This window comes from Podarcis muralis, chromosome 9 (genome assembly GCF_964188315.1).
Source record: "Podarcis muralis chromosome 9, rPodMur119.hap1.1, whole genome shotgun sequence".
In the NCBI taxonomy this organism is placed as follows: Eukaryota; Metazoa; Chordata; class Lepidosauria; order Squamata; family Lacertidae; genus Podarcis; species Podarcis muralis.
Window position 1 is genome coordinate 66467311 of NC_135663.1, and position 17251 is coordinate 66484561.

Below are 17251 nucleotides of genomic sequence, written 5' to 3' on the forward strand. Positions count from 1 at the left end.
TAAATTCAATTATCTTTATATAAATAAGATGTATCCTACCAATTAATCTGTTACTAGTATCCTAGGATTCCTATGTACTTAAATACCACAAAACTCCAAAAATTATCTGTGGTGAAATAATCTATATATGCATACAACACACACCAGCTCAACATATTGACAGAACTTACTTCTACAACTTGCGGTCCTCTGTGCTAGAGACCACCTATGTTAAAACGTACTTCTATAACGTTTGTATTTTTGATAATTTCTTGCAAACAGTTCTGACTGACTGAGTTAAAAATCAGTCCAAATATTTTGGCTACCTCACCTACTCATTGTGACAAACAGATGACCTTAAAAAAAACCAAAAACATTTTCCAGTTCACCAAAGCTTTCCAACTTGATCGCCTGAAGGTAACACACAAGTAATCTGGAAAGTATCTCTGTCATCTCTAAACAGTGTACAAAAAAGAAGCAACAACAGACAATTTAAACAAAACATTATAAGAATACAGTTGCATATTTAAATAGTTACATTAATAAAAAGTTGCCAATATATAAAAATCAGTATCAATTCATTTTCCTTCTGATACAACCATCCCCCCAGTTTTTACCAAGGGTCTAAACAAACTTTCAGCTCACCCACAAAGTCTCACAACCAGAAGAGATCCTGCAAACAGCAGACATCACCCTGGTCTCTCACTCTAGACTTGCTTTTTACAGGCAGGCCCAAGGTGGATGGCAGTTCCTTAGGCTGCCCACAACTGTAACCCATTCAGCTGCACTCAGTTCTAGGTGCAGAAAGTTTGCTGAGATTCCCAGGGGGTCCAAAGGATGGAGAAAGGGGCCCTCTCCACTCACAGCTCTTTCTTCACCCTCTACCCTTGCCTCCTCCTCCTTTAGCTGCTTTATGAAAAATAAGTGAATGAAGAGTTGTATTTTGATGAACACCAGTGCCTTTGTTTTTTGGATATTAAAAGCCAACACCAGGAAATTATGCCCTCTGAATGGGAAGCTGCAAAACCTAGACAGCAAAATAATGACTACATTGGAAAGATTCTTAGCAAAAAGATTCCAGAAATTATTGATTGATACTGTTTGCATATTCCACCGCAAGTCACTTCAAACAGGGCAATGCAAAGATGCATAGGACTGATTCACACAACCATACTTAAATGGTAACTGTATTATGCTCAATACCATGCCACATTTCATATAGAGAGCATATGAAATGTGATGAGTTCAGATATCATGTAAATGCCTCTTACACATATAACATCACATGTGATGTGACACAGGCATTTGAAAGTACATACCAATGACAAAATATATTATTACAGGTGAGGTGCATATAACCAAAGTCTTACGTCTTGCCTTACATGCAGTGGGCAAGCAAGAACAACCTGGACCCCATTTTTCACAATATTTTAAAACTTAAAACAGACACTGTTTCTGCATCTCAGGGAAATTGCAGGAATATTTTCATTCCCCTGTTCAGTTCCAGTTGGGAACTATGCCTTCTTCCCCAGCTTGAAGCTTCCCAAAATTTGTTGACCTCTTGAGGAGTTTCATGTCCCACCCATACATATATTTTATATTTTATCTACATGAATCAGACTTGAACAATATGTATAAGCTAACCTGATCTTCCACCACTACTATTTCAGCCCCAGAAAACAACAGGTTGCACACATAGACAGTTATGTTCAGTTTTGTGGGTCGAACATGTATATCTGAGACAAAATTTACAAGAATAATTCCAGGACTAGAAAAATATAACATATAGACTGGTTATTAGGAAATCTTCTGGAAATTGTTGATACAATGCAACTAAACAGTTGAAATTAACTTCCGTAAACAGTTTTTTTAAAAAAGAAGAAAGAAACCTAAATAGAAAAGCTGAACCTTTAAGATTAGAAACAAAATAAATCAAAACAAAGTATTTCAGAAATCTTTCTCTAAGCTGCATCCTTATTTTCAATATTCCAGGCTAACTAACTTTATCATAAGATTACTCTTTTCTGTGTAAACACTGCAGTATAGTGGACAATTTTTAATGTAGGAATGGATTCAAATCTCTGTTCAGCCATGAAGTTCATTGGTGGCCTTGAGCAACTTATTCCTCAATACCTCATAGAAATGATGTAGGATAGAATGGGAAAGGGGATTGTGAACCTAATGCATTCTACTTAAACGCCTTGGGAAAATGATAGCAAGGCATATCTAATCAAATAACATTGTGTCCATCCACCTGCTTTACTCAACTGATACTTAAAATCAGTAAGGGGAAAAGTGGGTAGTTTGTACACTTTTGGTCCCCACTCTGCACTCAGCTCTCACCTGAAGGAGTGCCTCCACCCCCATTGTTCTGCCCGGACACTGAGGTCCAGCGCTGAGGGCCTTCTGGCAGTTCCCTCACTGTGAAAAGCTAAGTTATAGGGAACCAGGCAGAGGGCCTTCTCGGTAGTGGCACCCATCCTGTGGAATGCCCTACCACCAGATGTCAAAGAGAAAAACAACTACAGTATTCCAGACTTTTAGAAGACAGCTGAAGGCAGCCCTGTTTAGGGAAGCTTTTAATGTTTGACTGACTATTGTATTTTACTATTTTGTTGGAAGCCACCCAGAGTGGCTGGGGAAACCCAGCCAGATGGGCGGGGTATAATTTTTTTAAATCATCATCATCATCATCATCATCATCATCATCATCATCATCAGCTGTGGCTCCTAGAAGCTCTCAGTATGCAAGAGTAACTATACCCCAGGAAACGGCTCCAACTAGCCAGCTAAACCAGGTGAGGGTAACCAATGGGTCTCAAACCCTCAGATAGGATCTTTCCCTGCATGTAAAGACGGACTCTGGTGAACTGAGCAGACAAGACCGAACAGTGGGTCCAATGGTCAAGAAGGCATTTTTTTGAATGAGTGAAGTGAGGGGCAGGTGGGGCTTGCCAGACTGGGAAGGTAGCCCATCTAGGAGATAGAAAACTCTGATCCTAAACTTCCGCTGCCTTGCAGGATATCTTCCGAGAAAAGAAAAGGATAATAATAATAATAATAATAATAATAATAATAATAATAATAATAATAATAATATTTGTAAACCTACACTAATCTGAAGAAGAGTCTCCAAGATGGCTGGATGGCATCTTGTAGCCCTATTTCTGGCAACTACAGAGCCAAGTTGGTGACAAACGTATTGATCTGCTTTCCTTTGGACCACATCAGTGAGGCCAGGACCTCCATACATACTGTCCAGGCTTGTACCCTGTGGAGGCCACTTCAGTGCTGCTAACACAGCAATTTGACTTCACCCCTGGAGGCGCAATCCATTGCCTCTTGAGACAGAAGGATGCCAAGAACTTAAAAATCATTTTTGCATTTTAAATTTCCACACCTTATTTCATTTTCCATGTGTAAATCAAATAACCATAGAATGAATATGGCAGTTTGAACATTGTTAATATGAGAAAGCAAGAGAGTGATGATCAACAGTAAGGCCTTTATTTCAAAAGGCATTTTTGTGCATGACTTGTAAAGATGTCTTTTCATCATTTCTTTGTGGTTTCAAGTGAAAGTCAAGAGTTCACTGTTGTGTGATATTAATCAAATACTACACATACTGAGAGAGAAAGCGCTCTGTCTCATTTAAACCACAAAAAATTAAAAAAAATGGACTACATCCCCATGTCTATCATAAGATCCACTACCATTTCTATTAAACTGCACTAACCTTTCTATGACCATGTCACCTCAGTCATTTTAGAAGTTCATGGACAGGCAAAATGTCACATCACGGCACTATGTAAAGACAAAAGGACATCAACCGCCATGCCCCAGCAAACTTTTACTCTTACTACAAACAAGTTGAAAAGTCCAAGGCTCCATTTACGTAAATGGCTGCTGTTTTGCTGGAGAACATCAATGCAATAGTAGTGTGCTTTTCACCTTTATTTACAATGGTGTGTTTATTTTTTCTCCCATGGTCCAATTTATTTCTAATACTACATATTCAAAGGCATTCACTCGTGCTTTAGAGAAGTCACTTATTCCTCTGCCTGGCATTTAAAAATTTGCCAAAGAGTTCACAACATGCGGTGGTAACGTCTAAAGTGCCCCAGTGGAATTGCTCACGCACCTGTGATCTTCTACAAAACTTCTACAAAATATTCTGCAGCAGGCATGGCAACATGGAAAAAGGTTAATCAAATGCAGAATAGTTTTTAAATTACTGCAAAAGGGAATGGGAAGATTAGCAATTGTCTTTTTGTCTCAACAAACTGTAACTAAAAATTCAAAATAAAAGTCTTCCACATGCTTCCCTGTCTCAAAAAGGTGTATTATTTAAGGTTTTAGTAATATGCAGTGTACGCTTGAGCCCAAATGCTCCCCAAATTTTGAAGTCCCATTCACTAGTGGTGAAATGGAGAAGCATTCCCCCAGGTTTTAAGAGATATACAGCAAAGTAACCACCAATGAGAGAGGTGGGTTGTTGTTTTTTAGCTTTAACTGCTGCAGCAACTTTGTTGTTGTTTACATTATTTTACCATGGCAGAGGTGGCAGGAAGAACCTAGCTCCAATCTCACTGTCTTAACCACAATTGTCTTTTGCCCACTAAACCCTGGACCACATTCACATCTGTATGTCTTACAAAATCGAAAGTTACCCAATAAAACTGAATGAGTTGGCCTAGATAACTGAGCTGATTGATCTGCAATAATATTGGCATCAATGATGTGATGATTGTAATTTTTCCCCTCAAAGTGTCTAGCAAACATGATGCAGTGTGCCTCCAAGGGATGTCCAGGTTGCAAAGGGCCCCAAAACACTTGGAAGTGCTTCACTAGTGGTGGACAAAAACTGCTTCTTCACCTCCTTCACGATACAGAATAGGCAGATAGACTGATAATGTGGTCTTGTTTTTGTTTGATTGAACTTATTAGTCCTTCTCCATCTGCATTCTTGCTGTCTCCCAAACGGCTTCCCTGCCCTCAGCTCAGGTGTATACTAAGGAGCTTAATGGGCTCTGCTCCTTGCAAAAGGGCACTTGGGAGCGATTATGCTAACTGATCAAGTCCTCCATCTGTATTCCAGAAAGTAATCAGGACTCTGACAAAAATATAGTGGTACCTCGGGTTAAGTACTTAATTCGTTCCGGAGGTCCGTTCTTAACCTGAAACTGTTCTTAACCTGAAGCACCACTTTAGCTAATGGGGCCTCCTGCTGCTGCCGTCGTGCCGCTGGAGCACGATTTCTGTTCTCACCCTGAAGCAAAGTTCTTAACCCGAGGTACTATTTCTGGGTTAGCGGAGTCTGTAACCTGAAGCGTATGTAACCTGAAGCATATGTAACCCGAGGTACCACTGTACCAGCCACACTAGCTGAAAATCCCTCAAAAATCCCTCAGAATCCATTAGTCTCTGGGATTGACTATTCTAACAGGTTCCTCCAACCATGGAAGGAATAAAGCAACAAGCTAAACCTCCACAGAATGTGGTCCAGCCATAACAAGGGAGTCAAAATAAAATCTACCTTCAGACCACCATCCTTCTGTCCAGGATGTGTTAGGCTGATGACATGTTGTAACAGCCCCACAACTGTCATGGCACTCATGAATTTTTCAGCCACCACAGACAAGGCACTTAGCATGGGTGTTGAGGTCCCCCAGGGCAATCATCCCAGCAGTCCTCAATCCCAAATCTGAGACTATGACTCCCAGCTCAGCTAAAGAGACTGGTGAGCAGTGGAGTGGATGATACTCTAATAGGATCCTAATGTTTCCTGAGTATGTAACATAATATATGAACACTCGAAACTGGGACTCAAAGCCAACAGGAAGACTGGAGAGGCAGAATTCTTGTAGAAGACAGCAACTGCTTCTCCCCAACCCTCAAATCTATGCTGATTCTGAAACAAGCACCCAGAAGACCAGAACTGAGAGAGAGCAACTCCATTCAGCTCACTCACCCATATCTTGGTAAAACAGCCACAAAATCCAGCAGATGAAAAAGGAATTTAATCCTAGACATACCACCCAGTGAATCACTCCAATAACTACTTCAATTTTTTTTTTAAAGTGGCAGTAGGAGTTCCAGTGAACTCGAAAAGCTTTGCCACCTCATTCATGCTACAATTCAGCCCAAGGCAGAGACCGCACACTGCTCTAACCAGAAACAATTACATTTTTTCAAGACAAAGCACCCCAGTTAATCAAATAATTCATCTACACTCAAGTCATGACCCAAAAAAGTAAGCGAATGTTTGAATGAAATAATTAAAATTGGTCTGAAGTGGTAGTACTTGTACAAGGAAACCAATATATCCGATAATAATTTCATTAATTTCTAATCCATGTTGTTCAACCAGATAAATATTTTTAAATGCCAGAAATGTTTAAAATGAAATTACTTATTTATTTTCCCATATTCAACTTTTGCTGTAGGTTAACAGCCTTCAGCACATAAAGGTAAATGGACCAATAATGACATGCCATGTTCAGTAATTCTAAATTCATTCAAAATATTGTGTAAAACAGTGGCAATATCAGAGCTCTTCTCTTTAGCTTCCCCCACACCCACCTGTCAACATACTTCCTTCAACTTTCCTGAATGCAGTATCATTCTAGGAATTTTTGGGGGGTGGGGGGGGGGAACAAGCTTTCACAAATAAGCAAGTGGCTAATTCATCCAGGGCTTTCTGAAGAAGGAAACTAGCAGCCGCCACCTGCCAGCTACTGAGAGGAGCTCCACTTGTAGCAACTTGTAGCTGCAAAGTTTTTTTAAGCTAAAGAAAAAGGATCCACAGCAGCTGAAATGTTTCCACAAACTTCACCATTTCCTACGGAGCAGAGAATTGGGGTGGCACTTGTGCTCAACGCTACCCAGAATGGGCGCAGTGCACCATTCTGACCAGCTGTTAATCACCTGCTTCCTACACCTTGTTGCTGTACCCAGCTGACTGGAAACCCAGGAATTGCATAGCAACAAGCAGTCACTAAGTACAGCTGGAACAAGACAGCACATGTCTCTATCTGAATGAGGGGTTAATGTCAATCTGAATGAGGGGTTAATGTCAACCCAGACAGGCAGGAAGGGGATTCCTGTCTAAAAACAAAACGCCAGCTGTCCAGGGATGTCTTAACACATGTTGCTGGCTGAAATTAATTGGAAATCAAAGAATCATACAATCATAGAGTTGGAAGGGATCCTGAGGATCATGTAGTCCAACCCCCTGCAGTGTAGTAACATACAGCTGTCCCATACAGGGATAAAACCTGCAACCGTGGCATTACAGTATCAGTACCACGCTTTAACCAACTGAGCTATCCAGGCACAGGCCCCATTCTAGGACCAATACTCTAAACAAAAAATTCTGAACCAGACAGACAGACACTAATTCCTGACTTCATCTACCTGCGACCTCCCCAGTACCACCTGAAGCTGGTCATTTCACCTTGCTGCATGACTAATCCAGCATTGGAGCAGCTCACCCTCTCATCCGAATCCAAGTATTTCACTAAGCTCTTAAAAGTGCTTGGAAACCTAACAGGTTTCCTGTGGTGGTGGTGGTGCAGTAATGTAATATTATAGAAAGGAATTTGCTACCAACCACTGTCAGATGCAGAAAGCCAAGAAAAGTGCAGTGTGTTGCCAGATGGGGGAGCTTAGACACAAAAGGAAGAAAGAATATCAGCAAAAGCAAGCTCCAATAAAAACCAAAAATTATTTTAACCTAAGCCCGTTTAACTTATTCTTCAAGATCCCACTGCAGAAATGATTATAACTATTTTCCTAGCACTTTCAGAATAGTATTTAAAAATAAATAAATTTATTGTTAGCCACTCCAAGGCCTCTTAAGGCATGAAGGCAGTAGCAATTTGAAAAAAATTAAGTCCGTTATGGCAAATAAAAGCCACCCGGAAACAACTTGAGAGTGGGTCTAAGCAGTGATTGATTCTCTATGATGAAGAGGGTGCAGCCAATTGCTCTGGAGATGGTGAGGCTCCTTCTCAGGAGGTCCTATATGGATATGGTGATATTAGGTAACTACCACACAGTCAAAAATGTCCCTTATGGGAGCAAGATGATTGAGAAGGTAGTGATTAGTCAGTCCCAGGTGTGTCTGGATGAAGCAGATTATCTAGACCCATTTCATTCTGGCTTCAGACCTAGGTTCAGAATGGAAATGACCTCAGTCACACCGATTGGTGACCTTTTTATCAGGAGAGTGAGACCATGCTAGTTCTCCTTGACTTCTCATCAGCTTTGCAAGAACCAATCATAATATTGACTGGCATGAGTTCTGTGGATTAGGAGCTGGAGGCACCACAATACAGGGCTCTACTCTTCTTATCTGCAGGATCAGTACCAGACTGTAGCACCTCAGCTCCCCAGGACTTGTGCTGTGGGGTTCCATAGGGTACTATTTTGTCCCCAATGCTTTTTAAAGTTTGTCATCCCGGGATCTGAAGTACTATGTCATCAATAAAAACATAAAGGTAAAGGACCCCTGGATGGTTAAGTTCAGTCAAAGGTCACTATGGGGCTGTGGTGCTCATCTCGCTTTCAGACTGAGGGAACAGGCGTTTGTCCACAGACAGCTTTCTGGGTCATGTGGCCAGCAGGACTAAATCGCTTCTGGCGCAATGGAACACCATGTCGAAAACCAGAGCACACAAAAATGCTATTTACGTTCCCACCGCAGAGGTACCTATTAATCTACTTGCACTGGCGTGCTTTCGAACTGCTGGGTTGGTGGGAGCTGGGACAAAGCAACGGGAGCACACCCTGTTGCGGGGCTTCGAACCACCAACTTTCTGATCAGCAATCCCAAGAGGCTCAATGGTTTAGACCACAGCACCACCTGCATCTGGAGTTGGGTAGAGTGCCCTTTCTGGACTGAGTTGTACTCACTGTGAAGGAGCAGGTAAATAGCTCTTGGCAAAACACTGCTATCACCTGAAGCCCAGATAGCGTCAAGGACTGCATATGTCCTTGAAGCCCAGATGACAAGGACTGTATATGTCCAGCTCTGACTTGTTCACCAGCTACAGTTGTTCCTGGACTTTGATAACTCAGCTATGTTAATACATACTCTGGTAACCTCTCATTTAAACTACTGCAATGTGCTCTTTGTGAGACTTTCCTTGAAGTCTGTCCAGAAGCTGCAGGTGGTGCAGAAGAAGCTGCTGACTGCCTATTTGCTACCTGAACTGCCTATTTGCTACTGAGTCAAATTTAAGGTACTAACATTTGTCTTTAAAATTCTATACAGCTCCCCTAGTACCTATCAACTAATGGCTTAAGATCTGGAAGAGACCCTACCCAATAGTTCTATTTACAGCTATTTTCTGCAGTGTAGTTATGAAGAGCAGGGCTTATCTGTTGTGGCACTAAAGGTATGGAATTCCTTCTCCATGGGGATAAGATTGTTCCTTATGCTAGCTGATTTTAGGCATCATATTGTGATGCATTAGTATTCTTAGGCTTATAGAAATGATTACTCAAAGAGCTACGCTGTTGCTGAATTATTATATTTTTAGAAACCTCCCAATATTCTGATAATTCTGACAATAATTCTGAATATTCTGACAATATTCTGAAAGGGACGCAGGTGGCGCTGTGGTCTAAACCACAGAGCCTAGGGCTTGCCGATCAGAAGGATGGCGGTTTGAATCCCCGCAATGGGGTGAGCTCCCGTTGTTTGGTCCCTGCTCCTGCCCACCTAGCAGTTCGAAAGCACGTTAAAGTCAAGTAGATAAATAGGTACCGCTCTGGCGGGAAGGTAAATGGTGTTTCCATGCGCTGCTCTGGTTCGCCAGAAGTGGCTTAGTCATGCTAGCCACATAACCCGGAAGCTGTATGCCGGCTCCCTCGGCCAATAAAGTGAGATGAGCGCCGCAACCCCAGAGTCGGCCATGACTAGACCTAATGGTCAGGGGTCCCTTTACCTTTTTAATATTCTGATCCTTGTTCTATGCATATTTTTGGTTTTATGATTTTCTTGTATTAAAGTGTTATTTTAATGGATTGGTGTGTACCACCCCAGGTACACACCTGGAACCCTCTAATTTCTACAGCTTGCATTTAAAAACAGAGCAATGTGATAATCAGTAATTCAGAGTTGACATCCTGGTTCTACCATCCAATTATGACCAAAATCCTAAGGTTTCTTAGCTCTTGTGCATATTTCCACTCCTGCAACATAAAGTAATATGAATGTTGTACATATGATGGAATGTTTCAGGATTCCAATTAGCTAACACACTTCTTCAAAGACACACAACAGGCATGTTTCAAAGTGATGGTTTTAAATTAAAAAGTTCTAAATAGCTTGTGCACTTTATACTTATAAGCATACTTCTTGCCCCGGTGTCTTAGAGTGATCACTACTTCAACATGGCACAAGGCAATACAGAAGAGCAATTTTTTTAAGGATTGCTTCACAATGGTGAATACATTTATTAGTACAAATTCTGAACAGTAAATTAGAGAGAGCATGTTTCCTGCCAGTTTTGTGTGGTGTAACCTGCCTGAGCATTCCAGAAGCTATTTAAGTCAAACACTGAAGAGCTTTCCATAGCAGGTTACAAAACCTAGTCTCTAGTCACCAACTAAGATTACCAATCCAAAGAACAAGACAAAAGAAATAATAGTTCATAATGACAACACCTGCCAATCTAAATCACCAATGACAACAATAACTAGAAGCAGCAGAACAGGCAAGGTGATGTTAATTGTGTTTATGAATTACCAATCCACTTTTAAGTGCCCGAGATGATGTGCAGCAATACACAAGAATGTATATCACTTGAGTTCAAAAACTTTGTTCCAACAGCTGCCACCTTGCTTCTCAGATGCTAATAAAAAGCATACATATACACTCTTGCCTGCTCCATTCATACTCCACTCTTAAATCAGGTAATCTAACAATCTGTTCTGTTCTCTATTCCCTCAGGAAAGCTTTCCTTATAACGCTTCCTAGCTTTTACAGCATTTAATAAATATTAGTTCATAAAGAACTTTCTAAAAAGAATATCATGATAACCAGCATTCTAGGCGCATTTTGCAACAGGAATTTCATTAGCGTGAGCAGTTTCTGAGCTTTGGGCGCAGTACTGTGCCTAAGATTTCAGATTAAAACTGCAGAGTGGAAGGAAAGGAGGATATTTTTCTGCCTCCCCACTTCCAGTCACTCTCTAAAGACTGGGGAAGAGACCCTAATAAGAATATTAGGGGGGTGGACAGGGGAAGCATGGCTTTCCTTTTTGCAGTCTTCAGATGAGGACTAGAGCATGTGAAAAATGAATATTAAGATTTTAGCTGTTCATTCATTTTCAGCTTTGTATTCTTGTTGTGAAAGAAGTGTGCCTAGACATTCCATTGTTGTGCCCATAACCTAGGTTTAAGGTGTCATTTAGCTCCTAGCTTTCATATCTCAGTTTCCAACACTGATGATAACCTATAAGATGCATATAAAAGTTACCCAGCTTCAGTGGGGAACTGAACCTACTTCATTTGACAATAGTTCAGTTATTTTTTCTAAAGCCTCACTAGATCAGCCACAAACCCATTCCCCCGCTTTTGCTAATTCCTCCCCATTCTGTACTGTTTAATAGAAAGTGGGGAGGGAAGCCTATACCAAATTAACTGTCAAAGCAATGGCTCATGACTTATGCTACTGGGAAGAAGATTTAAGGTCAGAATTTCAAAGGATTGTGTAAATATATTTTTGTTCACAAGGTTTTGTTCCAAATGCAGAAGCAAACAGGTAATACTATCATATTTTTCAATGATAAAAATTATCTATATTTGAAGACAGAAAAGGTAATAAGTTTGGTAGTAAGTTTATACTGTGGCTCCCACAACTACTGCTGCTATCAAATCCACTCTCTTTAGCACATCATCTTATTTCATTCATTTGTTTTACTATTATTATATTCAGGAATATATTCAATAGCTGTACAGTGCCTAACACAATAAGATACCAAGTAATCAACATTTGTAGTAATGTACAGCCATTTTCCTAACCATTCCCTTCGAATAAAAACCAGAAGTGCTTATTTGTTTATTCACATTTTTAGCATGACCAACTACAAATCTCAGTGGGTAGCCAAACTTAATTCACAGTCAATTCAACTTGTAATGGAGTTTTATAACAGAAAGAAAATACATGCAAATAAGCTCTGTGCTACCTAACCTCAACTATCAAATAGTAGACACAATAATGATGAAGACTTACTTAGTATTTCTGAAAAATCCTCAGTTTAGGCTCCAATAAATGTCTAGGAAGAAGAGATTCCTAGTTATGAGTCAAGCAATGAAACTCTTTATAAACACCCTGATTCCACGGCACAAAATTAATTCAGTCAGTAAAATACTCTTGATAAATCTTGGTGTGCAAGACAGAACATAAGGAAGGAGGACATTTCTTAGATACACTGGACACAAACCATTATGTGCCCTGATAAAGGCTCGCAAACAGTCCCACAAGAATTACAAGCCTACCCGCTTGCCTCCACATGGCAGCATAAGTAATCTGTGATGTATCAATAGCCTGAGAAAACACAGAACTACTGATCCAGATTATAGAAGCCTTCTTACCTTTTCACACAAAGGGAATTCCTATTTGCCATGTAAGACTTTTTTTACAAATGTGGGTCAATACTTAAAAGGCTACAAAGCACTATCTACTCTACAAATTTGGCAGTCTCTAAAAAACTATGAGACATTTTTGTATGAGTTTCATATAGATGTGTAAAGGATCAAGTGGCCTATAAATTAGTTAAATAAATAAGAAGAAACCAATGCCTTTTTTAAAAAAACCTGAACCAAGTCAAGATTTATTTGGGGGGAAGTAAACCAATTTAATACAGTATTCTGATCTGAGAGGCAACTTTTACAAGCAACACATCACAAATTTACAGCTATAATTTTTTGTTCTAAGCAGTCTCTTACAAGCTTACCAGTATCAAACTTCCGTCACTTGGGACATTTAGAAATCTGGTTACTCTTTCAGGTGTTAACTCTCCAAGCACAGTTGACAGAGTCCAGTGCCCTTCATCTCTGTGTGCTGTCACCCCCTCTACCTGTATATATATATGCACACATTGTACTTTTATTTGGGGCAGGTAGTCAACTTGCCTGATGACAGATACAGGCAAGGAAAAGTAATACTTGCACTCTCATATTATTTCTTTGCTTCCAAATCCCCTTCCACCGAGGAAGCGGTTTCTTTGATGATAAATGACTGGTGGGCCACTAGAAAAGGAACACAGAAGAGTCCATCCTTAAATATACCATGTCTTCAAATACTTTAGAGCAGAAGTGGACAGACTTGAGGTTTGTTGGGTCTACTTTGTTCTCTAATAGCGCCACAAGATCTACTCAAGAGAGCTAGGTGCAAGAGAGACATATGGTTGTTGTTTTTTAAAAAATAGAGGGATGCTTCTGAGCACATTCTAAACCTAGGAATTGGTTGTCAGTCAAAAATAAAACTGATATTTTAACCCTTTTCTGCAAAAATACATTCCCGGTTACTTTTATTTATTTCAGCAGTCTTAATATAGCAAAGAAACTAAGTTTTGGTGGTACTGTTAAACAACTGAAAGTACAAAACCCTGACAATCAGTCGAAGATCTACCAGTAGATATTGATCTACCTTCAGCCCACCCTTGCTTTATAGGGTGCAGTTGAACAGTTGCCCTAGGAATATTTTGCCCTAGGAACCTCACATTGCAAAGCAGTTTTCTAAGCTTCCAAATGTCCCCCCTTCTCTCTGCAACCTGTCCAAGTTCTTCACTGTTGTTTCCACAAGTTTACAGAGGGTACAGTATTCAAACAAACACTGGTTAGAAAATGGTAAAGGTAAAGGGACCCCTGACCGCTAGGTCCAGTCGTGGACGACTCTGGGGTTGCGGTGCTCATCTTGCTTTACTGGCCAAGGGAGCTGGCGTACAGCTTCTGGGTTACGTAGCCAGCATAACTAAGCCACTTCTGGTGAACCAGAGCAGCACACATAAATGCCGCTTACCTCCCGCCAGAGCAGTACCTATTTATCTACTTGTACTTTGACATGCTTTCGAACTGCTAGGTTAGCAGGAGCAGGGACCGAGCAACGGGAGCTCACCCTGTTGCAGGGATTCGAACCAGCAATCTTCTGATCAGCAAGCCCTAGGCTCTGTGGTTTAGATCACAGTGCCACCCACGTCCCTATAAAAATGTGGTATCACCAAATTAAATCCTTGGATATGAATGCATGCTGTTCATCTTATAAAAGCATGGCAATGACCCCCCCCCCAATATTCCTGCTGGTGTCCATCGTCCCTCTTAAGTGTGTATCTGCCATGCATTATTTTTCACCGGATGGAATTTCTCCTTAGGTTTCAAAGTAAATTTCAAAGCCTCCCATCAATCAAATTTTCTCCAAAATGCTGCACTGCTGCTTAAGAAAATGATACCTATGTCTCTAATAATGGTCTCAGTATAGCATCTGCACAATGGAAGTGTTACATAAAATATTAAATTATGTGTGACAAAGTGCCCAATAATATGTAAGTTATTTTTACAGTGATAAAGCAGCAACTAAGATCCAGTCAGAAGAGGCCCAAAGTGTGAAGAACAGGGTGGGAAAGGAGTTAAATTCTGTCTGCACAAAACAATATCTCTCAATTAGCAAGGTACTACTTTTTATGACTTTTCAATATACTGACAGAAGAACATATTCCACAAGATTTTTGATGTCAACTTTGTGTCAGAAATAGATCAAGGAATATTAACATCATAATAATTAACTGTTCAGTGCAATACTTGATACTTATTCAAGCAGAGAACTAGATCCTGAGGAAAACATTTACCTTGCCTTCACTTACAAGCAATTTGAATTTGTAACAATCTAAAGCTAGAAGGAACTACTTTTCAGTTTAGAATGTTAGCAGCAATTTATACTCAACAGTAAAAAAGCGTACCCTGAATACATGGCCAGAATAAAAAGAATCTATAAACCACAGAATAGCTGAATCAAATAGTCCAAGCCTACTTTCATCTTGACACCCCGACTCTAAAACCTTAAATAATTTGAAATTTGTAAGAAACAATTCCTGCTTTCTTTGGAGGGAAAGGGAGCAACATATTAGTTGCATACTGTGATACTAAAGCGTGTTAGAAAGTGACTTTATTGAAGGACTTTTCTGATATTTTCAACCAAGCTATCAGTGCACTAATTTTAAGATACTTTGTAGAAGTAAATTCCATAATTAATAGAGGTGGTATACTTTCACTTCGCAAATTATAGCCTAAGACTGCAGACACATTCGGAGTTTGGAACAGGATATTGTTTCTGTAATGTCTGAACACCAGAAATCTCTATACAACAAATTCCTACCCAATCACCAAAAAGCATTTGCTTTCAATGAAATCATGTGACCTAAATGACACCGGCTACCTTGAAGGCTAACTCTAAGCCCCAATGGACTGGTGCTGTTGCCAGAAGACAACCCATAACTTAAGTCAAGCACAAGTGTGATATGCCGCAGCAACCTTTAAAGACTGGAGGGCCTCGTGAAGCAACACAAAAAGGCATCATCAGCTTCTGAGACAGAATCACAGAGTCCAACCCCCTGCAAGGCAGGAACCTTTGGCCCATTGTAGGGCTCAAAACCACAACCCTGAGAGTAAGAGTTAGGGCCCCTTCAAGGAAAACCGGAACATGCTCAGTATGTCACTAAGACCCAAAGCTCAACTCACCTAGGGGGAGGTTCCCATTAACCGCACACCACAAAGCAAAGATACGGAAGCCTTTGCTTTCAATCCAACCAACTTCACGCAACAACCTTCAGGCGCTGCAAGGAAGCTGGGGAAGTTAGTTATGCAATGCAACACACAAGAGGACAGCTTAACCATGCAGGGCATTGGGGGGGGGGGGCTTGAAGTGACAGCTCTCACTCGAGGGGGGCTGCGCCTCATTCCAGGCACCACCAACAACGAGCACCACGCAAGTGTCAAGGCAACGCGATGCAATTCCTCCTTGCATAAGTCAGAAAGGCAGAGGGTAAGATGCACCCCCGAAATAAAAGCAGTCAAGAGCGCGCAGACGTGCCAAGTTCCTCTGAGCCCCTGAAGTGACTTTTACTCCACAGAGCTTTTCCCCCCCCCTCTCCTTTTTTTTTGGGGGGGGGGGTGTTAACACCACTGAGCCGGAGACACGCAGGACCAGGCAGTTTTCACGTGTGGGGGTGTTTTGCCTCTTCTCCCCACAGAAGCCCCCCCGCTTCTCCCCACAGCGACGAGCTCCGCGCGCCGAGAAGCGCTTTCCCCACAGCGCCGAGGCTCGAGGCGGGACTTTCCCGCCACCCGGACCCCCGGCCCGTCGAGGGCCCAGGCGACTCGGCCTCCCCACAACCACCATCACCCACCGACCACCAGCACCACCACCGTTCCGGTTCCCCCGCAACCGGAGAAGCGGCAGCGGCCGTGAGGAGAAAGGAGACCCCACCCGAATCCGGAGCTCGAGGAACGGGCGGCGGAGAGGCGAGAGCCGGGCAGGCCGGCTGAGGGACGGGAAGGAAACGGGCCCCTGAGGAACTATGTCGAGAGAGCCACCCCCCCCCCCCGCACTCACCCTGTCACAACAGGCGCCATCTTCCACAAACTCTCGCTAAAACTCCTACTCTCGCGAGAAGGGAGCCGAGGGAGCCGTCGCGCGCGCCTCCCCGCGGAAACTAGCAGCGCGCACGCGCACGCGGGGGGAGAGGACCAGCTTATCGCAACCGCAAAGGAGCGAAAGGGGGCGGGGCGTGCGGGAAACCCCGCCCACTCGCTCACGTCACTTACGCACACACACTGAGGGGGTCTATGTCGCTCTCCCGTCTCAGAAGTCAGACACAACAGGCGTGGGAATTCGGCCCGAAGACTCGCGAGATCTCTTGGAGGGAAGCGGAGAAAGGATATCGCGAGAAGGCGGTCATAGGAAGGAGGAGGGGCAGGAGGGGGATTCCCTTTACGCCTGACCGAGCGAGCGGAGAGGCTTCGGCGTGGGAGAGAACGGACCGAACCATTCGCGTAGGGCCGCGGGCGAGACCATTTCATTCATTCATTCAATATATATATATGTATGTGTATATATATATATATATACATACATACATACATACATACATATATATATATATATACACACACACTTTTTAGGTTTATAGCATTTCACTGATTTTACAATCATTTTGACATTTCAAAACTTGACCTCCTTCCCCCTCTTTCTGCTGTTCTTTAA

General features: G+C 41.9%; 1 protein-coding gene across 4 annotated transcripts in view; it reads right to left on the minus strand.

Annotated features, from left to right (window-relative positions):
• Window positions 1-16708, minus strand: part of RBPJ (recombination signal binding protein for immunoglobulin kappa J region) — a 46509-nt gene extending 29801 nt beyond the window's left edge. Inside the window, exons 1-2 of one of the 4 annotated variants that reach the window (XM_028743123.2) lie at window positions 16601-16626; window positions 12224-12266 (exon numbers count right to left, since the gene is read on the minus strand). Coding sequence is in view for 1 of the 4 variants with exons in the window: in XM_028743122.2 (XP_028598955.2) it covers window positions 16601-16620 (20 nt within the window). In the remaining 3 variants the exon portion in view is untranslated. Of the gene's footprint in view, window positions 1-12223; window positions 12267-12947; window positions 13976-16474; window positions 16497-16600 lie in introns of those variants that run through there. The other 3 variants (XM_028743124.2, XM_028743122.2, XM_028743127.2) reach the window with 3 other exon arrangements.
• Window positions 16709-17251: the final 543 nt, after the last annotated feature.